This window comes from Nannospalax galili, unplaced genomic scaffold (assembly GCF_000622305.1).
Source record: "Nannospalax galili isolate Female #2095 unplaced genomic scaffold, S.galili_v1.0 scaffold185, whole genome shotgun sequence".
In the NCBI taxonomy this organism is placed as follows: domain Eukaryota; kingdom Metazoa; phylum Chordata; class Mammalia; order Rodentia; family Spalacidae; genus Nannospalax; species Nannospalax galili.
Window position 1 is genome coordinate 2,725,166 of NW_008355474.1, and position 27,619 is coordinate 2,752,784.

A 27,619-nucleotide genomic window follows, 5' to 3' on the forward strand; every position below is an offset into this window, starting at 1 on the left:
CAAACAAAACTAACAATTTTATTCTTCAGGCTAGGAGGCTAGGAATCTGAAGTCAGGCAGCACTGGACCCAAATCAAGATGCTGTCAGGTCTGTTTCCTCAGAGGCTCCAGAAAAGCATCCTAGCTTCTGTGCCTCTCTCATCTGTCTCCAAGTCACACAACCTTCTTTCTTGCCTATGGCCAAACCTCCATTTTATAAGGAACCACAGGATTGCATGTAGGATCCTCACAGATAATCCTGAGTAACTCCCTGCACCCCATCTCAGGATTCTTAATTTAATTGCATCTGCAAACTGCTTTCCTATGAGGCAAGTGCAGGTTTCTGGTTAGAATCTGCTGTCTTTGGGAGCCTGCTGCGCTCATCCTACTTCCCCCTGTGCTGTTTGCCACTTGCCACATTCTGATGGTTAATCTTCATTGTCAATTAGCTTGGATTTAGGATCACCAGGGAAACACATCTCTAGGCGTATCTATAGGGCATTCACAGAAAGGTTTAACTGAAGAGAGATCACCCCACATGAAGATGGCACCACTGGTAGGCTGGAGTCTCGGACCGAATAAAAAGGAGAAACTGAGCTGATCACTCACCTCTGAGCATTCATCTCTGCTTTCTGACTGTGGACACAAGGTGACCAGCTGGTTTATGATCCTGCCACCATGCCTTCCCCACCCTGATGGACCGTGTCTCCTCCAACTGTAAGCAAAATAAGCACTTCTTTCAGGTTGTTTCTTCCCAGGGATTTTGGTCACAGTAACAAGAACAGTAACTAACACACTTAGTCTGTGCCACGTTTGCACACTTTCCTGCTTGCTGCCATTCTTCCTACAGGGAATCCCCACTGCCGACCACCTCACTTTCACCGTCTGATTCTGATTTTGAGCTCCAGTGTCCCCTCCTCTAGGAAGTGTTTTTTGATTCTTCTTACCAACACTGCTGCCACCACATACACTCACCTCACACACACACACATGCACACTCACATTCACATGCTGTCCTGTACCATAGGCTTTGGAATTTCTCTCCCCAACTGGCCCACTTATCTGCTCAGGGAAGTTACCAGGGCTTCGAGATCTGATTATTGATAGAGGGAAGAAAGTCTTTTGAGGGATATCTTGACTCATTTGGCTTTATAAATTTAATTTCAGTTTTTGGCTGCAAATTTTTAACAATATGGCTTACTGTACAGTTGAGTGGAGGAAGGGAAACAGGAAGACGGGTTAGTGGCTTTTATACATTTTCTAATTACAATCTCAGGATAAATATTTGAGAATAAGAATACGAACAGCAGCAGCAGCCAGGGCCAGGTAGATTGGTACCTGTATTTACTACAAGGTTTCTAGCCAGGGCTCCACAGAAGGGAACTGAGGGTCTCTACCTCTGAGGTACAAGAAGAGCAGGAGGCAGGGGAGGCAGAACCATTCTGGATAATACTAGCTGAGTACAAGCAGAGTGTAGTAATCTTAATGGATCCTCCTATCAGCTCCTAATAGGAGGGGAGTAGCTGAGGTTCAGAGAGATGCACTCATTTCTCCAAAGTCACACAGCACAGCTGGATTTTAAACCCTATCTGTGGGACTCTAAATCCCAAGCTCTTCCCATCCCAACAGGCAGGAAGGAGTAGGAGACCACAGGGAACAGTAGCCAAGATTCAGGGACAACTTAATTGGATTTCTAGGGATAACCAATCTGGCTTTGTGGCAATGCTGGGGTTCTCCTCTTAATCAATCCTCCATGGTGGCTTTAAACTCTTTGTATGCCAGCGACAGTCTTCCTCCCTCCTCCATTGTCCTGAGGTACTAAGGCCTGATGAGGGAGGGGAGTGTGGGCTCAATACCTAGACACCTGAGTCTAGACAACAGGTGTCTTCCCAGCCAGGGCCCCTTGTGACACTGCACTGCCCCTCAGTTGACATTTCTTTTTAGTTCAAGGGGATTATACAAATCTAAGGTGGTTAAGCTTCCACAGGGCACTATGGAAACAGAGCACTCTGCTGTCTACCCCTCCTTCCAGCCAGGCAATAATCACACTGAGGTGACTTTTCTGGCAAGACTTGCTATGCTAATTTAACAGCAATAGCACAATTTGATTTGAACCTTGGTTGACAGAGGGGAGAAATCAGATTAATTAGCAAAACAAACTTCTGAGCCAAAGCCAGTGTCTTTTACAGGACCACCAAGGGGCATGGACAGTGTTACAGGGTTCATGTGTATCAAATTCTATTTAAAAATGTTCTGTACACACTGCAGCAGATAATTTACACCCTGTCCAACTGCAGCTCCTATATGCATTCACATATACACTAAATATGTTAAAAATGGACCTTGATTTCTATTATTTTATTGGTTTTGTAATTAATCTGAGTAACATGGCACGTACTTCTAAAGGCAAGAAAGACAAACACCTAAGTCTTTCTTTACTTTTCCCTCACTCTTGGTTTCTCTCTGTAGAGCTAAGCATGCTACTACTGTTCTGGGAACATGTCTTTACAGATAGTCATCGTACATATGTACATGTATGTATCATGTTCTCTCCTTTTCCTACAAAACCCTGCACCTACAACATGTATGTCATTCTACAGCCCACGTCTTGTTGCTTAGCAACACATCTTGGCTTCTTTGGGGGCTAACACACTCTGTAGATGGTCTGACATGTCTTTCGCTAACTCCCTACTGATAGGCATTTAGGTTCCAATCTTTTGCCCTGATTCATAGTGCCTCTATGACTGTCTTTGCATACTTAGTCCAGGGGAGGATACCCAAAACCACACTATGCCATATGGGAGTACCAGCTGCATGTGGATATCTACACTTAAATTAACTCAGATTCAATAAATTAAAATTAAATCTTAAAATTGAGTTCTTCAGCTCTACTAGCCGCATGCAAGAGCCATGTGGAGCTAGTGGCTTTCTTGATGGGAGAATAGATATGGAGTGTTGCCAGTGGGCAGAGAGTTCTTATGAACAGAGCTGCCTCCTGGATGGCATGTTCCTACAAGTGATTATGAAGCCAAAGGCCAGCATGAGATCCAGCGTCTAATACAGTTTTCCCTGTGAAGCAGCTCTGTTTGCACTGCCTCAGTAAGAGCTGGTGGGGAGAGTTCTTCTGTTTCAGAACACTCATAGCAATCTTAGAAAGAACAAGTGCACTGAATCCAAGGACATTCTGCTTCTGATTAGTCTGTGTTGCTCCCTGTAGAGCAGCAGTTCCCAGCTCACAATGGGCACACTGTCCCTAGGGTCTCTCATGGCTGTCTCCCTGGTGACTTCCGCACCTTGCCAAGACCTGCTTCTTCCTAGCTCTAAGGCTTCTTATGTTCTCTGTGCCTTCCAATGGCTACCATGTGAGGGGGAAAGTGCTGGACCGCCACGGGTCCTGCAGCATGCTTAACCAGACTCAGTACTTGACCTAGGTCTCCATTTCCTCCCTTCCCATTGTCTCTCACTCTCCCTTTGATGAATCATTACCTCCATGCTGCCAGAGCCCATTCCACAGAGCATCTAGTTGACCTCTGGGCAGTATTCTACATGTTCACTGTCCCTTTGTCCTGTACTAGGCCCTTATAGTCCCTGAGGGGCACACTCCCGTCTCTCATCACTCTATCCCCACCCCTTTGCTGGCTCTCCTCAAGAATTTAGACTGGACCATCTTTTTTCCTCATTCTGTACTTTTCCCTGGGCAAGTCTCATGCCCACTGGCACTTACAAGGTGCTTTTGCTAAAAAGCATTGACTTTTCACATGGGCCCACAGTCACCTTGGATTCTAGGAAGAATAAAATCTCACAGGGCAGCATTCCGACCTCAGATGAGGGCAATTATCCAGGAGGGCAAAAATTCCTACCTTGGAATCACTAGTAGGAACCAGACCAAGTCTCTCAAATGGCAGCTGATAAGGACATCTTGGAGGATTTCTTCAGAGCACCTTGCACAGAATTGAGAAAATGATGGCCGGCCACACTTGGTGAGACTCCTGTGCACACCTCTTGCCCCTTGTTCCAGTTCGTTTTCTACTTAAATCTAAAGCTCATTTCAATATGCTAAAGGACTTGGGATTCACTGGACCCCTTTTATTTGTTCTTCTCAATGTAATCATATGAGATAAATCTCCTTTCTGTGCTCTTTACCATTACTAGTTTCTTTAATTAGTGTAGCAGGGAACTTCAGTGGACTCTGGGGTTGCCAGAGCCCAGGATTTTGCTCTAAAGCTTGGGTACACGGTGGCTTTGATTAGCATGTCTGCATTGGGAGGATGACAGTTAACAGACTACTTGCTAGACTGAGTGGTCTTCTGCATATCTTCCCTTATTAAGGTGGGTTAGTAGCAGAGTAGATATTGAGTATTAAATTTCAATCCAGATCTTGCCCCAGGCAGAGTTCTGGCCCCAGCCCTTCCTGTACTGGCCAGCTCTTCATCTGCCTCTTTTCAGCATCCCCGCCTCTCATTACCAGGGTATCCTGCCCCAGCCCATAGCCTGCACTCTTCTCCACTCTCGCCCTCCCCTCCTATCTTCCGTGGTCCTGACATGCCCATTCATCCTGTTGGGAAGAGACAGCCTCCCATCACCATCATCTCCCTGACAAGCTTTCTTTTCCCTCACCTTGCACTATAACCCCACCTGTCCCCAGGGACCAGGGACTGCTGCATCTCTTCCTGACTCCCCCATTGCCTTCCACACATTGTGCTTTCTGCCACCTGCACACGACAGTCCATCTCTTTTGAAGTTCCTACTATCTTTTCTTTCCTTTTATGTCATGCAGTGCCTGTGGAGGCCAGAAGAGGGCATCAGATTCCCTGGAACACCAGTTATGGATGGTTGTTAGCTGCTATGTGGGTACTGGGAACTGAACCTGGGTCCTCTCCAAGAGCAGTCAGTGCTATTAACCACTGAGCCATCTTTCCAGCCTTTCTTCCCTTTCTAAAGTCACATATTTCTTCCTAGATTCGAGGCCGTCCAAGTTTGTTTATGCTTTCAAGAACTCCAAACCTCACAGACTCTTTTCCTTCCCTAACAGCCATAGGACTTCATTAAGTCCCATGGCTCATATCTCATAATATTTTCTTGGTTCATATCTCATAATTGCTTCATTCACTTTTGGTTCAACTCTATTTTAGACACTATGTAGCCAATCTCACCTCCTATTCTTAAGATCTGACTCTGAAGTTCCTTTCTGGTCATAGTCTTCTACATACTGCCTCCCTCCCCCCGCCCCGCATCACATCAGCTGAACCTGTCTTGTCTTGGTGTGACTATAAGGTATTTTTATTTTTATTTTGTCAAGCTTTGACCTTATCCATATACCCCCTTATCCAATCTGAATCCCAAGACCCCCTAGGACAATGAGGCTGTAACAGTGAACTGATGAACTTTCACACCTGCCTTGACTGCTTTGAATCCATATACCCCCTTATCCAATCTGAATCCCAAGACCCCCCCAGGACAACGAGGCTGTAACAGTGAACTGATGAACTTTCACACCTGCCTTTACTGCCTTGAATCACTTTCAGGTCCTAGTGACATGCACAGACCCCTCTGCCTGTCGCCAGTGCCATCTCATCTTCAAGCTTTCCCTTCTATTCCCTTAAGGGGATCACTTCTACAAACATCAGTAACATGTATGCCTTTTTCATGGAATGTCATTGTGATTCTGCCATATCCATGTCTAGCCTCCTCAGACTGTGAGGCTCAGGAGAGCAGTGACCACCCCAGACCTCTGTGCCCCCTGTGCCCAACTTCTGTGTTTTGTGGAAGAACCTATGGTGGTCCAATTTGGTTAAGTGGACAGTTTCTGTTTTCAGCAAAAGCAAATTGGAGTGATCACTCCATCACCTTGGGGTGATAACACTCAAATTTAAATAGCAACCTGTCTTTCCAAATAGGCAAGGGGTGGCGGGGAGACTAAGAAAGCTGGGCATGGTGGTACATACATATCAGCAACCAGGCACTTGGGAGATGAAGGCAGGACAGGAGTTCAGTGTCATCTTCAGCTACATAGGCTGGCCTGGACTTTATGAGCCCGTTTCAAAGCAGCAAAACAAAGAATAGAGAAAGAAAAAAGGGATCGTGGAGGGGGAGGGTATACATGCATTTCTTTTTAAAAAGGACATGTCAGAACCAGGTTGTGGGCAGATGTAATTGGGATATGGGTTCTCCTAAAGTACAGAGTGATATTCTGCTAGCATTCAGGGACACTAGTGTTAAATAGATTTCCTTTGGCACAGACTGTATCTCAGTGACAGGTAATGGCCTTGGCTGGGAAAAGCAAAAACATTGCGTCTATGCTGAAAGGAAAAAAAAAAAATCACATTTTTCTTTGTGTACACAGGAGAGGAAAGGAGTCCCTTACATAGCCAGTCCTGTGTCATTGGTTTTAGGAGCAAAATTGTACATGCCACCACAGAAGGTACTTAAGGCCTGTCAGGCCAATGCCAACAATTATACCAACTTTCAGAGTTCAGAGCCCACTGTTTCCTCTGGGCAGCACCTACTCCTGAGAAGGGCCATGGCAAAAGTCCAGTATGTTAAGACAGTAAAAACTGCCTTGATTGGCCAGTCTTCAGTGAGGATGCCTTAGTTTCCACAGGGGGTAGATACCAGCCTTTGAGAAGCCAAGATAGAATGACTAAGAGATAATATAGGGAAAGAGAATTTTGTTGGCTGAAGAGGCTGGAAACCAGTGTGTACCAACAGCACGTGACAATAAAGCTGTGTGGCTTTCCTGATAAAGCTTTAAAAAGGATGGTCTATACATGCAGACATCTGAGGCTAGGTATGTGCTAGGCATTTATTTCTGTACTGTAGGATCCATTGGGCTGGATCTTTTTTCAAGCCTCCTTGATAGTAACATTTTTGTTGTTTTGAGACAATGCCCCATGTCACATCCCAGACTGGCCTCAAACTCCCTAAGGATGACCTTGAACCACTGACCTTCCTGCCTCCACCCCTCCTGTTAGGATTATAGACAAGTGCCACCACACCCAGCTAAATGAGTAACACTTTCTGAAAGAATGGACTATGGAGGATTTCATTTCAGGAAGACATCTGTACTTGCTATTTGCCATGGGCCCCTCCAGCTACCAAGGACCATACTACTGGGGGCTCCACTGCCTTTAAAAATATTTTACTATTTTTATTTTATGTGTATGAGTGTATTGCCTGTGTTGTGCAATGACCACAGAGGCCAGAAGAGGGTGTCGGATTCCTAGGAACTGGAGTTATAGATGGTTGTTAGCCACCATATGGGTGTTGGGAACTGAACCCGGGTCATCTTCAAGAACAACGAGTGCTTTTCCCTGCTGAGCCATCTCTCCAGCCAGTCCACTGCAGTCTTGCTACCTGTTGGCTTCAGCGCTGGTGCCCACTGGGGAAAGCTGTCAGGGAACTTATTTTCCCTCTAGGTCATAACTTTGGGAGAGCCTGTCTCTGTGGCCACAGCTCCTGTGAGGTACCTACCTCCTTGGCCAGGATTCTTCTAGGTTCTGGTGACTGTTTCTTCATTCAACTTCATCTTCCCACCAGTCATGGGTGTCTAGCCCTGCCCTCTTCATTCCTTCCCTTGACCCTGCCTCATCCTCTGTAAAGAAGCTTCACTAAGGTTTTCTCCTAAACTTTTTAACTGTTTCTTGCTTGAGATATGCCCAATAGCATCAGGCCCTCTGTCCACTTGAAGCCTCCATCTGGGCTTTAGCCACTGGTCTCAGACCCTTCACAGGTCCTAAGGATTAAAAGGCACCTGGGAGACAGTTGTCCTTCTAAATTCCAAGTTCATGGTCTTGCCCTTTCTCCAGCTCTAACAGCCCCTTGCGCCTGAGGAGCAGTTGTGAATCTCACTACACTGTAATCAGGAGGCTTAGGGTGTGGCCAGCAGGGCTGAAGCACCCTCCCCAGCAGGTCCTTCTTGCAGCCTTGTCTGGGAGGAGTGGTGCTGTGTACTGGGCGGGTCTTTTTCAGCTTCTGTGATGTTCCCTCTTGGTGTTCTGCCTGAGGAAGAAGGGTCTCCCCTGCTGTGCCTCTAAAGCCCTCACCTTTGGCTTTGGGGCCATAACCCTGACTGAGGGGCTATCAGCCCTCCCTGGGGATTCTAAACTGTGCAACCTGTGTGCGCCATTGTACTTCCTGATTTATGTTCTCCCTTCGACCCTGGTTTCTGGAAAATTAAATTCCAGCCTTGTTTTTGAGACACTCCCTCTTGGGTTCTGGGACTGCCAAAGTCCATGGAGTATACAAGATACAAACTCCCAGAAAATCTGAACTTTGGAACACCTTCTCACATTGCTAGGGCTAACTTCAAGTCTGCCTACTAGCTGTAAAATCTAACAGAATCGAGAGGATGATAAAAAGCTCTGACCCTACTTGGGTCAAATTCCGAGTCACTGGTAAGAACAGTTGCTGTGATGAGATCTGGACGCCTTGGCTGAGGGGCTTTAAGAGCAATTTGAAACCAAAGAAGGTGGAAGGTGGCCTGCAGCCCACACCTGCACTGTAATCCTCCCAGTTAGGGTTGCACTTTCATTCACAACCTTTCAGAAGTGGGGACTGCTGTTTGTTAACACTGGGAGCAAAAACTCACTGCTACTACAGAGAATAGAGTCTTTTATTTTTACAGAGCAGAGGCTGGTGTGGGGCCATAGCTGTGGCTGCAGCTCCCACCCCCTCATGTCCAAGTGAGGCCACCTTCTTTGTGGGGACCTCCTGCTCTGGGCAGAGGTACAAGCAAAGGTGAAGCTCCCCTAAGGAGGGCTTGGGAGCTGCCAGCTCTGCAGCTCTCACAGTCAGCTTTCTGCACGGTCCACCTGGAGTTGAGACGAGGTCAGGTTCAAGTACAGGCTTCCCATCACAGCCTCCGAACCTTCTTGGGGCGACAGCCATTGTGTGGGACAGGGGTGTTGTCTGTGATTGAGATCACTTCCAGGCCCCCCATGGTCAGTCCCTTGATGGCAGACTGGAGGGATCAGAAACAAGTGAAGAGCAGTCCCCAAATTTATGACTCAGCATTTCCATAGAGGGCCCAAGAGGGAAGTGGCAGGAAGGGAGCAGGGAGGTTCACCAGCTGATACCTATAATTCTAAGCACCTGCTTCTCCACCTTGCACTTTACAATCTGAGAACAGATTTGACCCTGGCACTCCAATAGCTTTACATGAGCATTTTCCTCTCCCTAGGACACACATACTCACACCTTAATGCCTCATTCTTGCAAAGTTAGATGAGAAGTCACCTCCTTGGGGAAGCCACATCCCTGCTGGGCTGAGGATGTCTCCTTCCTCTCCCTACAAAGCACCCAGCATCTTGGCTCACACTTCTCCACTGTAATCTTAGGAGGATCTGCCTGTAAGGGTCCTCAAGCAACCACCTCCCAATCCCAAGGGCTGGCACAGAGCAGACACTCAAGGGGATGATGAATTAAAGTATGTGATTTAGGCTTGCTCTGAAGGGCTTGGTAGATTATAGGAACAAGAGAAAGCAACTCCAATTCATGTCACGGAAATCCAGTAAAAGGGACGTTTCCACTCTCCCCACACTTGGTCTAAGAGGAATGTGCACATACTATGGAGAACCACAGTCACTTACCCAGCGTCCTGGTCCCAGGCCTTTCACTACAACTCGGATGTGGGTCACTCCCTTCCCTGTCGCCTTCTGAAGAGAAGAGGCAAGTGGTCAGTGCCCCTGAAACAGAATGGCTTCCCCCCAGTCTCTTGTTACTTCCTCCAGAAGAGGGAACCAGCAGAAGAAAACAGGGAGACAGGAGACATAGGAGGAAGCAAAGGACAGATGGCTATAGTAGATGAGACACCAGTACAAACCAGGGATCAGAGTGCCAAGAACCTAAATGACAGGACAGCACTGCCACCTAATGGACACTTCTAGATAGCGCTCGGGTTGTCCTCAGAAAATGCAGAATTTCAGAGCATAAGGTGCCACTCAGGATGTCAAGGCTGGACCTAAATACCATCAATAAAGTGTAACTTGGCATCTTTAGAATTAAATTTGTATCCTGATTATAAATGCAGTTCATTAAGGAGCCTAGAATATACCCAGAAGTCACTCATAACCTACTGTAGAGAAGTCACTGCAAATACTGACATGTCTCTTTTAAATGAACACCACCTGCCCCTTGGGTAATTACATCATTATGATTTTTGATGATCATTACTACAGCAATCAATGTATCTTGGATGTCTAGCTTTGCCTGAAGGCCAGTTTTCCTTCAGGAAATACCTGCGTGGCAGAGTACGCACATTTGTGAGGTCTCTACTGTAGAAAGCATGCAGGCTCTGGTCCAAGCCTATTCTGAGTCCACACCAGGGAGCTGAACTAGCTGCCTGGCTCCCACCAATCATACACATTGATTCTCAACTGGCTCTTGAAACAGTAGACAATAGTGGGGGTCTTCCAAAGATTCATGATAATCAGTGTGAAATGTCTGAAATACAGTTGCTTAATTGGTTTCTCGAAAGGTTTGTAGCACTTCTCACGGGAACTTGTGCTAGAAGAGTCCTCATTGTAAGACATACTCCTTGAAGGGAATATTATCACCCCTACACCATCCCACTGACCCTTCAATTGAAGGGGCTTTATTTCTAAGCTTTCAGTAATATGGTCTTCCCCTGAAAACAAACCAACCTTTCTTCTCCATGAAGTGAGAAAGAAGACAACCTTACCACACAGGCCTCTTCAAGCAGCTGCAGGGTCAGGGCATCTAACACAGGCTGGTGAATATTTCATTGCTTCTGAATGTCTGGTTTAGTGAGAATTCTACACCATCAGCCACAGAGAGAGCAGAACATACCAGAGGGCACCGCAAAGCCCAGGTACTCACCGCTGCTGCTGCTATGCCTGCTGTCTGGGCTGCGATGCCAGTGCCTTTCTTGGCATTTCGAAAACCTTCCGTGCCACAGGAGGCCCGAGCCAGGGGCACATTAGTGGTAGAGACTACCTGGATCTGTGTGCTGGGAAAAGAGGGGGAGATATATAGCTATAGTTCTGCTCAGGGAAGGAAGGGAGCTAGCTCAGGCCCTTAGAAGCATGAGTGAGAAAGGATAGAGTCACTTGCTTCCTCAAGTCCCTTGGAAGACCAATGAGTTAACTACTCTACAGGGAGTGCCATGACCCTGGTAGGAAAGGAAAGCATCACCAGAAGAAACGGCACATTTCCACCTAACATCTTCCCTGAAGCAGCAGTCATATTAGAGATAATAGCCTTCTCTGCATTTTTCTAAAAATCTATGTTTCATATTAGGTAATTAAAAAAAAAAGACTGGACATCAGAAAACTTTCAAATATCCTCCCTATAACAGTAAAAAGAACAGTGTGTTGAGGACTGGCAAGATGGTGGTAAAGGTTACCAAGCTTGATGACCCAAGTTCAAATCTCAGGACCCACAGGTGAAAGGAGAGAAATGCAAGTTGTCCTCTAACCTCCACACAGGCTGTGGTATGGGTGTGCCCCACCTCCAAGTACATAAAAATGAAACAAAAAATTAAAAGAAAGAAAAACAGTATATGAATTCCTAGACACCTGTTACTCTGCTTCAATAAGGACTAGCTCCTGTCTTATGCAGTGTGTGTCTAAACGCTTTTCCCATTCCCCTCAACAGACAGTTCAGAAGTAGATCTAAGACCTATCATTTCAGATGTAAGTACTTGAATGTCTCTCTCAAAAAGATGCTCATAAAAAATTCCACAAGACCATTATCATGAGCAATATTATCACAGTAATTGAAATGCTTATGACATTCTATTCCATGATCAAAATTATTTTAAACACACGAAGGTTTTCTAATTAGCTTTAAGTAGCTGAATTAGGGGATAGAGAGATGGCCCAGTGGTTAAGAGCACTGAGTGCTCTTGCTGAGGATGCAGGTTCGATTCCCAGTACCCATATGAAGGTTAACAACTGTCCGTAAATCCAGTTCCAGGGGATCTGATGTTGTTCTGACCTCTGCTAGCACTGCACGACATGGGTGCACTTATACACATGCTGGCAATACACTCATACACATAAAATAGAAATAATAAAGAAAAAATTTTTTGAAAGGCTGAATTATAATTAATGACTTTAAGAAAATCCAAAGGCATGCTTTTTATTTCCCCTTTGGTTATCATCACCCCAATTTCTGGTGTGCAGAGCTTTCTGGGAGCTCATGGGAAGGGGAGGGTAACTGTATGAGACCTACTGGAGTCAGCCCCGGGCTGGGTCCTCCTGCCCGTTGGTCTGGTTATGGTTGTCATCCCTCCCCTAAGGCTTCTTGCATTTCCTACACTGAACAGAAACAGAAGATGGTAGCTTTTGATACGGGGTGTATGGAAAACATACATACAGACATAAAAACAAACAGAAAGCATAGAACCTATATCTGAATTAGCTTAAGAGGGGAAGAGAGATGCTGATGTGGATGCCAGTGTGTCATCTGTGCTACACTCTAGGCCATGACTACAGTCCCTTGTGTTGTACTCGAAATGGTGTGGCAGACAGACTGTGACCAAATATAGATCCCACTTCTAAGTGGGGACCAACCTATAAAGTTGCCACCAATGCTTCTGGCAGCCAGCACATGGCTGGCTGGGAGCCCCCTATACATCTGTGCACAGGTCACACAAAAGCACTAGTCTTGCTGTTTTACTTCACCATTCCCTTTTTAGCCCTACAAGGCAGGAGGCAGCATCCAGGGGCCTTGAGTGAGTTATGTTAGAGTATGTTGTTGAGTATGTTAGAAGGCTGGCACTTATTTGGAGGTTTATAGTCTAGTTTATTAACAAATCATGTATTTGCAGATTGCTTCTTTCCTCTTATGTATCACCCCCAGTCCCCCAGAACTCAGCAGCACTTAACAAATACCTTTATGACAAGACCATTTGTTTCTAATCTAGTCCTTCTAACTCTTGCATAGGAATCCCAAGGCAGAAAAACCTTATAAATACAACATACTCAATCCATTTCACCTTTCCATGAAACTTAAACTTTTAATTTTTTTTTCTTTTTTATGAGTGTTTTGCCTGCAGGTATGCATGCATACCATGTGCATGCCTGGTTTCCAGAGGCCAGAAGAGAGCAATAGGTACCCTGGAAATGGAATTACACATGACTGTTAGCCACTATGTGGGTGCTGGAAACCAAACCTGGGTTCTCTGTAAGAGCAGCAAGTGAGCAAGTGATCTTAATCACTAAGTCAACTCTCTAGCTCCTGAAACTCAAGTAAACTTTATAAAGACAGAGGTGTTTCCCCCAAACAAGAGGAAGCTAGCATCTGACATTGATTTCTACTGCAAGAAGGGCTGAGGCAGAAGAAACTCGCAAGAGACTGGCCGGGGATCTTCCCTTCCCTTCTCACTTGTTGTTAGTTGCTTTAATGTGTGCAATTGGAACCTCTTCAAATTTCATTCCTGCCCAGCGTAGAGAGCCTTCTTGTCCTGGAACTGGGGGGTAAATGCTGCAATTAGAAGAAACATTTTATTTTAAAAACAATCAAAGCAATACACATGTAGTTAAAACAAGATAAAATTGGTTCATTGTGGTGGTGCACACCTGTGATCCCAGGACTGCGGAGTTCAAGGCCAACCTGGGATACACACAGCTTAGGCTATATAGCAAGACTCTTGTCTCCTCCCTGAACCTCCCCAAAAGAAGCCCACCCCCGAAACAAAACAAAAACCAATCAGTGATCAAACAGCACAGACAACCCAGAATGAAAGGTAAGAGCCCTTGACTCTGGGGCAGCTGCCTTCACCATTCCTTCCCAAAGCTTCTGGGAATGCTGGGCTAGACACTGTATTGTATTCAAGATCATTCAGTCTTAGTCTATTTTCTGGCCTTCCTTGGGGGAGTACTCTTCATTTTCAGGAAGAAAAACTCAAGTCTGAACAGGCATAGGGCTAGTGAGCGAGGAAGCTAGGCCTTAGGTCTCAGCTCTGCTCTTTAAAGATTTATTTTTATTCTTTATATTTATTATTTTTATTTTATGTGTATGAGTGTATTGCCTGCATGTATGTAAGTGCAACCGTGTCATGCAATGCCTGTGGAGGTCAGAAGAAGGCACTGGATTCCCCTGGAACTGGAGTTACAGATGGTCGTTAGCTACCATGTGAGTGCTGGGAATAGAACCTGGGTCCTCTACAAGAGCAGTCAGTGCTCTTAACTTTTGAATCATCTCTCCAGCCCCTAATTTTTATTTTTTATGTGTATTTTTGCCTGCATGTATGTGCACTGAGGGTTTCGAATCCCCTGAAACTGGAGTTGCAGATGGCAGTGAGTTACCATGTGGACACTGGAACTGAACCTGGGCCCTTTATAAAAGCAGCAAGCAGCAAGTGCTCAACCCATGAGCCACTGCTCTAGTCCTGAGCTTTGCTCTTGAAAAATGTAAACATTGCGCTGGGTGTGGTAGCGCATGCCTTTAGTCCCAGCACTCAGGAGGCAGAAGTAGGCATTGTGGTGGTGCACACCTGTAATCCCAGGACTGCGGAGTTCAAGGCCAGCCTGGTCTACATAGTGAGTTCCAGGACAGCTGGAGCTACAGGGAGACCTTGTCTCAAAATGACCAATAATAATAATAATAACAACAATAATAAAGTAAACATTATCTGTCACTCAGCATTTCAGATGGAAGTTAACTTGTTGTTCCACCATGCCTACATACCTAAATCAGATTCAAATTTTATACCCACACAGCCAAGGTATTTCTAATATGCTGAAATCCATTTTAGAAAACATGCTATAATCTGAGCACTCCCAGACACATCTTTTTTTCTAGAGATATTTTCAAAAACAAAACAAAAACATAGTGCCCTCTCTTTCCTGGTGGCCTGATCTATGACATAGAACCTCAACAGGTCATTGGTATATCAGGGCACATTCCAAGAAGGAAAGTGTCCAAGCCTGAAGACGACATGTTTTAATGATGATTATTTCCCTACTGATAATTTCCTGTTTACTTGGGAGTCAACAAACACAGGTCTGAGTCTACACAATGTAAGATTTTGAAACTCTAAGCTTCAGCCATTTAAATTTTATTTTTTTATTTTATGTGTATGTGTGTATTGCCTCCATGTAGGTAAGTGCACCTATGTTGTGTAATACCCTCAGAGGTCCGAAGAGGCTGTTGGATCCCCTGGGACTGGAGTTAGCTGCCATGTGGGTGCTGGGATTTGAACCCGGGTCTTTTGCAAGAACAACCAGTGTTGTTCTTAACAGCTGAGCCATCTCTCCAGCCCTAGCTTCAGCCATTTAATCAAAGACAAAGACGTGGTCAAGATGAGGCCTTAAAACTTTGAGGTTCAGCTGGGTGTGTAGTGCATGCCTCTAATCCCAGCTAAAATGATCACCATGTGTTCAAGGCCAGGTAGGATTATATAGAGTTCCTTGCCATCCTGGGCTACGTAGCAAGAGCCAGTCTCAAAAACCAACAAAACAAAAAAATATTCTTCCAGGTTCAGTGTATCAAGAAGCAATGGTCTGGGCTGGAGAGATGGCTCAGTGGTTAAGAGCACTGATTGCTCTTGCAGAGGACTGGGGCTCGATTCCCAGTACCTACATGGTGGCTACGAATCGTCCTTCACTCTAGTTCCAGGGGAATCCAAAGCCCTCTTCTGACCTCCATGGCACTGCAGGACACGGGTGCGCTCACATACATGCAAGCGATACACTCATACACATAAAATAAAAAATTAAAAAAAAAAAAAAAAGCAGCAATGGTTTTCACCCAAGGAAGGCCTAAAAAGGTCAATGTTTTCTGGCACTTGTTTTTCTACCTGCCTTCACACCAGGGAGGTGTGGAGAAGCAAACTATTTTCTAATTGTGGCTAGAAACAATTTTTTAAATGCAAATAAGTGCAGAAAAATACAAGACTATGGCTGGGACTCATGATCCCTTGGCACTACATCTATGAAACTGCTGATTTTAGTAAGCTCTCTCTAAGCTCTGGGCTTTTGTTTCTAAACATCCTTTCCTTCAATGGTCATTGGCTACTTATTTCCTGGGATCAGACCCAGCCTTTATTATTACCAGTACATGTACTATAACCTTGGCCTCAAGCTTTCTGGTTACCACCCCCTGGCTTCCTTGCTATCTTCACTCCAGGTACCCTTCAATCCCACAGGGCTTGCAGTCTGATGAGCCCATTAGCTCTCTATTACTGCTCACATGCCTCGAGTCTTCTCTCCTCACCTGGACTAAATCCCACGGCTAGCCTCAATCGTCTGTCTTGCTTGATCACATTCTCCCAGGAAACTCCCAGCCCTTGCTAAATCCATCTCTCCTGAGCCTGTGGAAATATTTCAAGGCTACTGGTCTCTCTACATCATCAGGGCTCCACCTCAGTCTTACTGACATTTTGGATAAGACATTGTTGTAGGAGGCTCTCCTATGAACTGTGGGGTGCTTGGTAGCATCCCTAGCCTTAATTCACTGGGTATTATCTCCTAATTTATGACCATCAGAGGTCTTTAAACACTGCTAAATTTCCCCTGTGGGGTAAAGTTGGTCCCTGCTGAGAATTACTGTTCTATTTTTAATTATTTCCAGCATCAAGTAGGTTCTGAGGACGCCTGGAAATCAGCCTCAGCTCAATTATCCTTCTGTTCTCCTGGATGCCTCTTCAATACTTTGTTTCCTTAAACTTCAGCTCCTTCCTGCTTCCTCAATACCAGCTGAGGACCTCTACAGGGAAATAGAAGCAATCAGAATTGGTTCCTGCTTCTACTGCCAAACATCTGTGCCCCTAGCCTTTGAGATCTCTCTGGTTACAATGTTCCAGTTGTGTACTAACCCACAAGGACACTGCTCCAGCAATGCTCCCATTTTCAGCATCATCACTCTTTCCCATGGTTCCTAGCAGCAAAACATACTGTCATTTCCTAAATACAAAAAACGAAGAGCAAATACCTCCCTTAACCTCTTGAGCCCAAAGTTCCCATGAGCGCCTCATCTCCCGATTCTCTCAAAGCCTCCTCAAGGGGATGACTTTACTTGCTTCTTCTGTCTTTTAGTCTCTTTGAACCCACTCCAACCAGATCTTATCGCTTTCCACTCAATCAGAAATGTTCTGTCAAGACTCTACACTGTTAAATTCAATGAGCAATCTTGCCATCTGCCTGTCAAGTCATCTTATCTCAGTATCTAACATAGTCCATCTTTCTACTTTGAAACACACTAAAAAACAAGAAAGTCTTGCCTGGTTTTCCTACTACCTGTCTTAAGGGTCTTTCTTATTTCCCAAATCTCTATCTATATTATATCTCCACTTACATGTTAGGCATCGACATTTTTTCTTTTATTATTCAGGGTTATGCAAGGCCATTTTCATGCCTTTTAAGGCATCTCAGACTTAACCACCAGATCTAAACTCCTTCAGTCTCTGCTATCACAATACATAAGGATTCTGTAGTTTACTTGTTTAGCCCAAAAATCTGACTTTTCCTTTACTTCTCTTTTTCCTCATACTTTATAGTAAGCTGGATATGTTGATGCATGCTTATAATTTTGATACTCAGAGGCTAAGGCAGGAGGACTGCCACAAATTCCAGGCCAGCCTAAGTCATTGAATGAAACCTTGTCTCAAAACCAACCATCCATCCAACCAACCAACCAACCAACCAAAACCAAATCCTGCTGGCTATACCAGCAAAATGGATCAACTATTACCCAGTCCAGATCCTGTCACTTTTACCTAATTTATTGCTATTTTCTTCTAACTGCTTTAAATATGTCTGCCAGCATCCATCCTCGCCCCCTATGGCTTAATACCAATTCAGCGGCTAAAGAGACTTTAACAAGTAAGCAAGGTTGCTGGGTATGGTGGCACACTCTTATAATCCCAGCGCTCAGGAGGCTGAGGTAGGAGGATTATGAATTTGAGGCTAGTCTGGGCTGCACGAGACCATCTGGGCAGGGCTTTTTCTCTGTTGGGTCAGGGATATAGCTCTAGCATTTTGAACAGTGCCTGGCACTGCCTAATGAAAACCTACAACAGAATCTTGGTTTAAACCCCACCAGCAGCTTCTCGCTTGCCTGTAGTAGGGGCATGTGGAAGCTCCAGTGTGAAGGGCAAGCCAACTATCCTGATCCTTCTTGCCTCACTTGTCTTACTTGCCATCCCACACACCCCTGAATACACTACCTTCTTTCTGCCTGCCTCCCTTGAAACCACAGACTGTTACCTTGGCCTGTGATGATCACACTCATCTTGTCCAGATGAACTCCCATTCAGTTCACTCTGCATTCCACATTACCTTCTCCAGTCTGGCCAAACTTCCTTGGGAGTGCCATACCACTTCCAATTTCTCAGCCAGTTCTTACTTCTATTATACTGCAGATTATACAGAAAACAGTCCTTGGAAGACTGTGAACTACTGCAGGAGAGGAATACTCTTTTCTATTTCCAGTACCTAGGAAGGTACTCAGCACACAGCAAGTTCCCCGTAATTGTTAAGTAGATGTGAAGTTAAGTGGACAAGTATATGGCTTGCATACAGAGGTACAGGGAAGCAAGACGCCAGTTCCAGGGCTGGGCACAAAAGTCATTCTGGACCTTTAACTAACTCCAAAACGTGCACTTACTGTAGTCCCTCAAGACATTTGTGTCCTAGGTGGGGAAAAGTTGCTAATCTGATGTGAAACCTACCTGGTGAAGCTGGTATTATGTACATCTGACACTCAAGTCATTCAACAAACGCTCACTGAGCAGCTACTTTGTATCAGAGCTCATCTCATCTACCCTCACAACCTCTCTGCAGAGGCTCAAAAACTGATTTGCACAGGATCCCACAGACGGCAAGTGACAAAGAATTCACTTGTTCTTGACCCTGGAGGGTGGCGGGCCAGAGTCATAAGGGTGAGAGTCTGCAGAGGGCTAGTCCCGCGTGGCCCTCACCTGAAGCGGCTCGGAGCCGCCTTCCTTTCAACTTCCGTCTTGGGGGCCGCGTCTTCCATCTCCTGGGCGTTGGTGTGGATGGTCTGAGCTGGGACACCCGCCACTGCCCTGCCGAGAAGAAAAGCACTGTGAGTCACTGGCCTAACGGCCCTTGGGGCCCAAGTGGCACACGCAGGAGCGCGGTCCCAGGGGTGGCCGTGGGCTCGAAAAGGCATTCATCCTTACCTAGCTGTCACGGGCCCAGTCCATGACCGCAGGAGCCAAGACCCAGCGTTTCTTACGACCTGCATGACTGGACTTGATCCTCCCCGGCTTCCGTCCGCCGAGCCCGGCCCGGCTGGAGCCAGCACCATGTGCGCCTGTGGGGAAGTTCACCGAAGGGAAATCAGCTGACTGCTCTCTGTGTGGCCCGTCACCCACTTTTATTTCAATTTAAATGCGCCATAAACTATCGATATGAAGTCTCTCCCTCTCTTAATGGTCTGACACGAGCACCTTACCCATTCTCCCCGTTGCAATGGTTGGTTCTACTCGGCCAACCCTCCCCTTGCGGCCCCGAGTCGCCTCTTGGGAAGGCACAGTTGGCTGAGCGCCTCGCCGAGAGCCGAGGTGCATTGTGGGAAGACAGAAAGATGGTGGCGCCAGTGAGGTGGGTTCTGCCAGGGGTAGCTGGGGGCTGGCGGCGGCGGTTCGACAGGCTGTGGGCAGGTAGCTCGGCTTCACGCGGCCTGGTTCTCGAGGCCGCGCCCTCAGGCAACCGATCCCCATGGCGCTTGTTGGGAGCCCTGTGTCTGCAACGGCCACCGCTGGTCACCAAGCCTCTCACCCCGTTGCAGGAAGAGATGGCGGCTCTACTGCGGCAGGTAAGGCAGAGGTGAGAAGGAACGCAGTAACAGCAGGCGGGCCTTGATTCCACCCCGACTCAGGTACTCTGTGACCTTGAGAAAACCACTTCACCTCTTTGAACTTTAGTAGCAACTGCAAGATGGACGTACCGTTGTTGATTTGGGTTAGTACGACGTAGTTAACGTTCAACAGTTTGTTCTCGTTCTTTGTTGTCACTTGGGGACTCTATGGAGATATTTTCGTTCTTTCTTATTCAAAACAATAGGGATCGGGGGTGAACAGGAATCACTTCCTGTCATTTCGGAACTCAGACTAGAGGAAAGTCCTTGTGATTGGATGAGTGTGAAGAAGAAAGCTCTAGAAGCAGTGGGCACTTTAAGATGCGTTTGGTAAAGCTATCCGTCTTAACCTCACAGGACGATTTCTGTGAAAGGCAAATGAGGAAATATGGGCAAATACACCGAGTGTAGTTGCCGTCAGTGTGTTAAGTCCCTGTAGCTAGTTCCCTAGACTCTGCGATGTTTTTGTCTTGGGCTACTAGTGTAAACATCTCTTCTGTGGTTTTTTTGCTCTATTTATTTATTATTTATTTATTCACTCTTGAGAGATAGTGTAAAGGTTTTCATAGCTCACACTGTGTATCAGTGTGTTAAGTGATTAGAGATACAGTAGTGAATAAGACAGGCCTAGAGCTCGGGTTCCCAGAAAGTTTCTGTGCATTGGAGTGAGGGGTGCAGTCAGTAACCAAGCATACAACTAACTGCAGACTTTGGTAAGTGTGATAGAGGAAACACAGATAAGAGTGTTTCAGTGGGCCATGTAGTTTTGATTTTTCTGGAAGTGTCTAGGAATGTCTCTCTAAGAAAGTGCTATCTAAATTGAGATCAGAAGGATGAGTAGAAATTTGGGAGAAAGAGTGTGAAGAAAAACATTCTAGGAAGAAGGGACAATGTCTGTAAAGTTCCCAAGGCAGGAAAGTCCTTGATGGGTAAGATGCTAATCAAAGATTGATATGCCTGGAGCTTGGGAAGTGGGCCCACAAGCCTATCCAGCCCTCTGTTCTTCCTGGCAGTCCTTACCCCTCATCATATTCTGACATTTTGTTTAACTGAAGCTTAAAGGCCAGTGGGTCTTTTTTTTTCTTTGTCTCTGTTTTCTTTCCATATAGTGTCTTGATTATATTTCTGAGTGTATAAAGTGATATACTTCTGAGCCTGTTAAGGGTCCTGTAGCTTTTTTCTTCTTCCTTTTAATATTCCCAGATTGAGATAGAGAAAAGCCTATATTCAGACCATGAGCTTCGTGCTCTTGATGAAGCTCAGCGACTGGCCAAGAAGAAAGCGGACCTGTATGATGATGATGAAGATGAACAGGATATTATGCTTGTACAAGACTTGGAAGATATGTGGGAGCAGGCATTCCTACAGTTCAAACCTGGAGCTCGAGTAACAGGTTTGTGACCTTGTAGGCCAACAAAAAGAAAGGAAAGTTAGGTATTGTGATTTCCATATGAAGGACGGTTCCCTAGCCCCTGCTTTGCATTTTAATAACAAGTAGCTTCAAATAACAAAACAACTTTCAGGAAAATAATTTTTCCCCCCTATTCCTTATAGCCTCTGTAATAAATTTTTAAAAGACCTATGCTATTTTGAGTGGAAGTAAAAAGGTGTTGGAGTAGTCTTTCTCTTTCAGTTAAACTTTGTGATTGGAATTTGGGTTTAACTCCTCTTCTGGATCAGAAAGTGGGAGAAGTTAAGCCAGTTCCTGTTTTATTGGAAATCACTCTGAAAGCAGGGGTTGAGTTCTTTTGGCCTTGTTTTGCAGGTAAAGATTGAAGAACATGAGAGTGGGGGTTAGTTAGATCAGTATAGTGTTAAATTCAGTGGAGTAATGTGCTTGAACTTTTTGGGGGGCATGTTGGGAACTGAGCCCAGAGCCGTCTTGTATTTAAATTGTTATGGGTGTTGCTTCTTTCCCAAAGGCTCAGAGTTTACTAGTGAGAGAAGTTTAGTATCCAGTTCTTACCTTGCAGTTTCCTTAAGAACATGGTGTTCTATCCTGAAAGAGGTCAGAACTAGAGAAACAAGTTAGGGTTATAATCTGGCTACAAGTTCTTAGAGGTACAGGATTGGGTTTGTCCTTAAAGGAAGATTCTAAAACTCAAAATTCCTTAATTCTGGCAGATCACAGTCTTTTTTACCCCCTTTCCTCTGACCTCCTTTGTAGAAGCTGATAAAAAAAATGATCGAGCCTCATTGCACCGGAAGTTAGACAGCAATCTTGTCTTGTTAGTCAAAGAGAAGCTTGGAGACCAGGATATTTGGTTACTGCCTCAGGTAGAGTGGCAGCCTGGGGAAACCCTCCGAGGGACTGCTGAGCGAACCTTGGCTACACTCTCAGGTGAGTTCTCTCCCTTCCAGATCTTTTAAGACTTATTGCAGGTTGACTGTGCGATGTGACATACAGGTGGAATGGGAAGTTTAATGATACTGTGATTAAGAATTCAGGTAAGGATTTTCCGTTAGAACAGGTGAGTATCTTATCTTTGCTCACTGAGATTTTAGTACCTTAAGAACAGATGTGTCTACCATTTCTAGCCCTCTCCTCCCCTCTGCCCTTCCTTCCTTTCTCCACCACTCTTTCCCACTGCTCTCCTCTCCTTTCCTGTCTTTCTTCACCCTCAACACCCTCCTTTCTCTTCTTTCTCTTTATTGGGGGGAGTGGGGTGGGTAGCCCACAGTGGTATTCATCTTGCTATTTTATGTAGCTGAGGGTGGCCTTGAACTTCTGATCTTCTTGCGCACCTTCTGAATGTTGGGATTGTATGTGTGTGCCACCATACCCAGTTTGATACAGTACTGGGGATTGAACTCGGAGCCTCCTGTATGCTAGGCAAACACTGTACCAACTGAGTTACATTTTTATCTCCAAGGAAAGGAACTGTAGTTGGCTGAGTTCAAACCTGTACTAGGAGCTGGATTTCTGGTCCATCCTTACCACTCGGCCGTAACTATACAAACAGAATTCTTACATTCACGAAATTGGACTTTTTTTCTTCATTCAGTATTGGGGATTGAACCTGGGGCCTTGTAATCACTAGGCAAGTACTCTACTACTGAGTTCTAGTCCCAGCCACGCTTCTTGGTACCATAGCTTATCCATTCACTCATCTAGAAACCTCAGCATTATCCTTGATCTTGTTCTAACATAGGTGTCTTGGAGTCTCACCTGGTCTATTCTAAATCCGTTTTTCTTCTCACAGTTTTAGATGTGGCCCCATTCGCTTTTCACCAGACCAGAATTTTTTCAGCTATGGAATTGTTAGTGTTTGGGGCCAGATAATTCTTTGTGAGAAGTTCTCTGCATATTGCAAGATGCTTAGCACCTGTGGCCTCTACCCATTAGTTGCCCATAGCACTACTTCAGTTCCTACCCCGTTCCCATCTCAGCATGACAACCACGGTGCCTCTACTCATTGCCAGATATTACCTGGGGAGCAAAATTACAGTGGTTGAGAAACACTATACTGGAGATGCCAAAAATGTTCCTCCTTGCCTTTATTTTATACTCTCCAGTGGTGCTAATGTGAGGTTTCTGAAACAGAATGCCTTGTCACTCTTTTGCATAGAATTCTTAAACATTTTCCATAAGTATAGCAATACTTAAATATAACCTCCAAATCCTTTTTGCCCCAGTCCTAATCTCAACAGTCTTCTGTGTTACTGTTAATGTATAATCCAAGTTCTGACCTAGTAAAGCATTTGTGTTCCTTGAATAATGTGACTTTAGTGCATCTCTGCCTTGGGGCATGTAGATCCCTCTAGGCAGAGTGCTTCCTCCAGGTAGAGAGAGTGTTCCTTTGTCCTGGGTACACTCAGCTTATACAGCATATAGCAAATATTCTCCCAGTACCTTCCATTTGCCAGGCCTCTCTGGCTGTGGGGTCACAGTGATGAATTGGGCTTGTGTGCTCCCTACCTGCTTATGTTCTAGTGGAGAATACCTTCTTTCACTTATGTCATTGGACTGTAATGGTTTATCAACACAGTTCAGCTCCAGCAAGAAATTTGAGTTTCCTGAATGTCTGGACAGAACTTTTCTTCATGATCTCATCTCTCAGCAAGGTACCTAGCAATAGTGAGCACTTGCCAGCTATTTGTTAAGTAAATGGCTTGGGTGGTAGTGTAGCTGCATAGCCTTTTGACTGGCCCAGCCACATGCATAAGCAGACAGAAGTCAGCGTGCCCCTTGACCCTTTCTCACCAGGGCCTTCTTTGGCCTGCAGGAGATTGAGCAGAGCAAAATGGCATGGGGAGGGGGAAGGGTTGCTGCTGTCAGTGTCTCAGCTGCCATAAGGAATTTGGCAGCTGGTTTTTGTGCCAAGATCTTTGGATGCTTATTCTCAAGTTCCCTCACACAAATCTGTAAAAACCTGACATTCGCCTAGCTCTACCTTCTCTGTGCCTTATGGAAAGAGATTCTGTCTCAGGACTATTCTTCTTTTCTTTTAACATACCTGTTGAAATGTTAAAGAAATAAACGTTGAAGGAAATAGAAAATGATATTAACAGATGTATTTACATTTAATAATACATTTAATTGATTACAAATATTTATTGCAAGGTGATTAAAGTAGCAAATATATTTAGAGCAGCTACTTCTTATGTCATAAATACATAAGAAAGTGAAAATATGGGCTGGAGAAATGACTAAGAGTGCTTGTTCTTTCAGAGGATGGACTTTGGTTCCCAGTACTCAGTTGAGCAGCTCATTACTCCAGCGTCAGCATAACTGATGCCCTCTACTGGCCTCTGAGGACACTGCATGCACATGCACAAACCTACACTCAGACACACACATACACATAATTGAAAACAAAAAAAAGAAAAGTGAAAGTGTATTCCTTCCCCTCTGACTCTACACTTCTGCAAGATGGAATTTCTAGTGGTAGAGTTAATGGGTCCAAGGTATGCACACTTAAGGATTTGGTGAACACTGCCATTTGTCTTTCAGATAGTATGTAATAACTCATGTCTTGAGCAGTTTATGATGGTGCCTATTCACTAGACCTCACCAATATGTGAAATAGTCCCTTTTCAGTTTGTACCTGTGCAGTCAGTAAAAATGATCTCTAGAATTAGTATTTGCCTCTTTACCAGCAGGACTGACCTTCTTTTCATATGTTCATTGTTTGTATTTTTTAATTCTTTGAACTTCCTGTTCAGATCCTTTATTCATGTTTGTAATGAGCTGTTTTTAATCCTTTTTAACTTGATAATATAATCCATCTTTTCTAGATTATGGAAAAACACGCATTATTGAATTAAGTTTGGAGAGTTCAGGAAAGTATAAAGAAACATTCCAGTATAACCCACTACTTCACATACTCACTGCATTACCGTAGTATTTTATATGTGTTCACATTGTAAAAAAAGTTCATTTAATGCTAGTAGTTTTTTAAAATATGAGAACAATTCATGCATATGCTGAGCAGTTATCAATATCCAGTAAATGTATTAAATAGGAAATATTTTCTTCCTTAGCGATAAGCCTCATTAACAGTTTTTTTTTCTTGCATTCTTTTAGAAAATTTCTGTGCATATTCAAGCACATAAATATTTTTCATCTCTTTAAAAATTTTTTTGTCATATTTATGTATTTATGTATATGCGAGGGGTGGGCACACATACAACACACATGTAGATGTTAGTTCTTTCCTTCCACCATATGGGTCCCAGTGATCCAGCTTAGATCATCAGACTTAGTGGCAGGTGACTATACCCACTAAGCCATAACCCTGGCCCTATTTTCCATTTTATTTTGAGATAGGCTCTCATTATATAGCCAAGGTGGGCTTGAACTCACTGTGTAGTCCAGTCTGACCTTGAACTTGTAGTCCTCTTAGCTCAGCCTCCACAGTGCTGATATTATAGACATGTACCACCATACCCTGCCCCTAAATGCTTCTTGATATTTTAGGATATTATTCCTAAACTGGGCATAGTGGCACATGTCTTTGATCCCAGCTCTAGGGCGGCAAAGTGAGTTTCAGGATTACATAGTGAGTTGTAGGATGTTAGGGATACATAATGAGACCCTGTCAAAAGAAAAAAAAGTTCATTCCTCTGTTGAATGTGCTGAAAATGTTTTTGTAAGTTTATCTTTTTTTATTGTTGTTCTTTGAGAGAGTATCTCATGTAGCCCAGGCTGGCCTTGAACTCACTGTGTAGCTGAGGTAACTTTGAACTGCTGATCTCTTGCCTCTACTTCCCACATGCTAGGGTTAAGGCCTGCACCACCACATCCTGTTCACATTTATCATTTTGCCTTTAACATTTTTGTACTTCCATTTTTCCTTGTAGAAAGTTTTAATTTTTATATGGGCAAATATAAACCTTTTCTTTTTTTGGTTATTTGAATTTAATATCTTGTTTGGAAAGGCTGTCCACTATGAAAAGTAATATGTAAAATACCACATTTTCTTCTAATACTATTTAATTTTTTAAAAAAATTAAAAAAAATCATCAGAATTTGGAAAATATGAATTGCTCATGAAACAATTTGTTCATCCAAAGTGAACGAACCTTTTCTGAAACTTTGAAATTTTTGCTAAATATTGGGCCCATGGTGCGAGTTATGGTGTGAGGTCTGAGGTTGGGCTCAGCTGTTTTCTCTTTTAGCTAGCTAGTTCTTCAAGTGCCATTTAGTAATTAATTATTTATTTTTCCATTCTTTGAAATGCTAGATTAGTGTTGTTAACCCTATTTATAGGTTTCAGATACTTTATTTGAACTTTGTTTATGGCGTTTGCACACTATAAAAGTCAAATCTGACCTGGGTGTGGTGATTGGATGCCTTTGAACCCAGCACTTGAGAAATTGAAGCAGGACGATCACCAGTTTGAAGCCAGCCTGAGCTACATAGAGGGTTCTAGACTATTTAATTGACATGGTAAGACTTTACCCCCCAAACCCCTCATTGTCCCCTAAAAATGTCAAATTTAAGTCCTTTTTGTGACACCTGTTCTAGAGGTGATGAACTTTGCTTTACAGATACTACATGTGGTGGTTGTATATCAGTCACTAACTAGGCTGAATGCAGAAGCCAGCTGCTGTGACTCCCAGATAGTATTAATTACATTGCTGACTTCCAGGCCCAAAGTGGCAGCCTAACGTCTGGGAATGATCCAATCTCCATGGCTTAGAAAGCATTTGGATTGAGAAGGATGGAGCCTTTTCAGGAATACCCCTCTACTACACTCAGGGATCCCTTTTACCTATATGGCTTTTACAGAGATAGCCTATTATTTGGGGGTCAGGGGACAGAATAAAGAGATGGGTGTATCCTTACCTTCCAATTCTGCTTTTTCCCTCCCAACTTCAGAAAACAACATGGAAGCTAAGTTCCTAGGAAATGCACCTTGTGGCCACTACAAGTTCAAGTTCCCCAAGGCGATTCGGACAGAGAGTAACATCGGGGCCAAAGTATTCTTCTTCAAAGCCCTGCTGATAACTGGAGACTTTTCCCAGGCTGGGAAGAACGCCCATCATGTGTGGGTCAGTAAGGAGGAGCTGGCTGACTATCTGCAACCAAAATACCTGGCTCAGGTTAGGAGGTTTCTTTTGGACCTCTGATGGGACTCAGCTGCCTGTGGATGATGCTCAGACAAGTCAAGTGGTTAGGACCTCAAGGACATGGTAGATTGTCTACATTTACAGCAACTATCAAACAACAGACTAAATTCTGAGAATTAAATGAGGTTGTCATTGTGTTGGACCCTGATTTTCCCTTTGAGGACAACTGGCTTTTCCCAGTGAAGAGTGGGCCGACTATATAGGAGCCTTTCCATTTTTCTCAAGCTAAGAATGGAGTATTTCTTTATAGTGAATTAAAGCATTATTTTATAGTGAA

At 44.5% G+C, this 27,619-nt stretch overlaps 2 protein-coding genes across 4 annotated transcripts; one reads left to right on the forward strand and one right to left on the reverse strand.

Moving 5' to 3' along the window:
- Positions 1–588: 588 nt before the first annotated feature.
- Positions 589–19,428, reverse strand: Mrps11 (mitochondrial ribosomal protein S11). Of its 3 annotated transcripts, XM_008852846.3 has the most exons (7): positions 19,363–19,428; positions 19,088–19,221; positions 18,863–18,970; positions 13,327–13,425; positions 10,816–10,945; positions 9,567–9,632; positions 8,573–8,938 (listed from the first exon to the last, which is right to left on the reverse strand). In XM_008852846.3, exons 2-7 carry the CDS (start codon positions 19,213–19,215, stop codon positions 8,831–8,833), a joined length of 639 nt encoding a protein of 212 aa, XP_008851068.1. In that variant the 5' UTR covers positions 19,216–19,221; positions 19,363–19,428; the 3' UTR covers positions 8,573–8,830. The 3 variants fall into 3 exon arrangements, with proteins under 3 accessions (XP_029411786.1, XP_008851068.1, XP_029411787.1); XM_029555926.1 differs by lacking the exons at positions 8,573–8,938; positions 19,363–19,428 and adding an exon at positions 589–694 and having other exon boundaries at positions 19,088–19,353; XM_029555927.1 differs by lacking the exons at positions 8,573–8,938; positions 19,363–19,428 and adding an exon at positions 8,956–9,265 and having other exon boundaries at positions 19,088–19,353.
- Mrpl46 (mitochondrial ribosomal protein L46) lies at positions 19,376–27,619 on the forward strand. Its single transcript, XM_008852845.3, has 4 exons — positions 19,376–19,725; positions 20,971–21,160; positions 21,935–22,108; positions 27,092–27,619. Exons 1-4 carry the CDS (start codon positions 19,495–19,497, stop codon positions 27,340–27,342), a joined length of 846 nt encoding a protein of 281 aa, XP_008851067.1. The 5' UTR covers positions 19,376–19,494; the 3' UTR covers positions 27,343–27,619.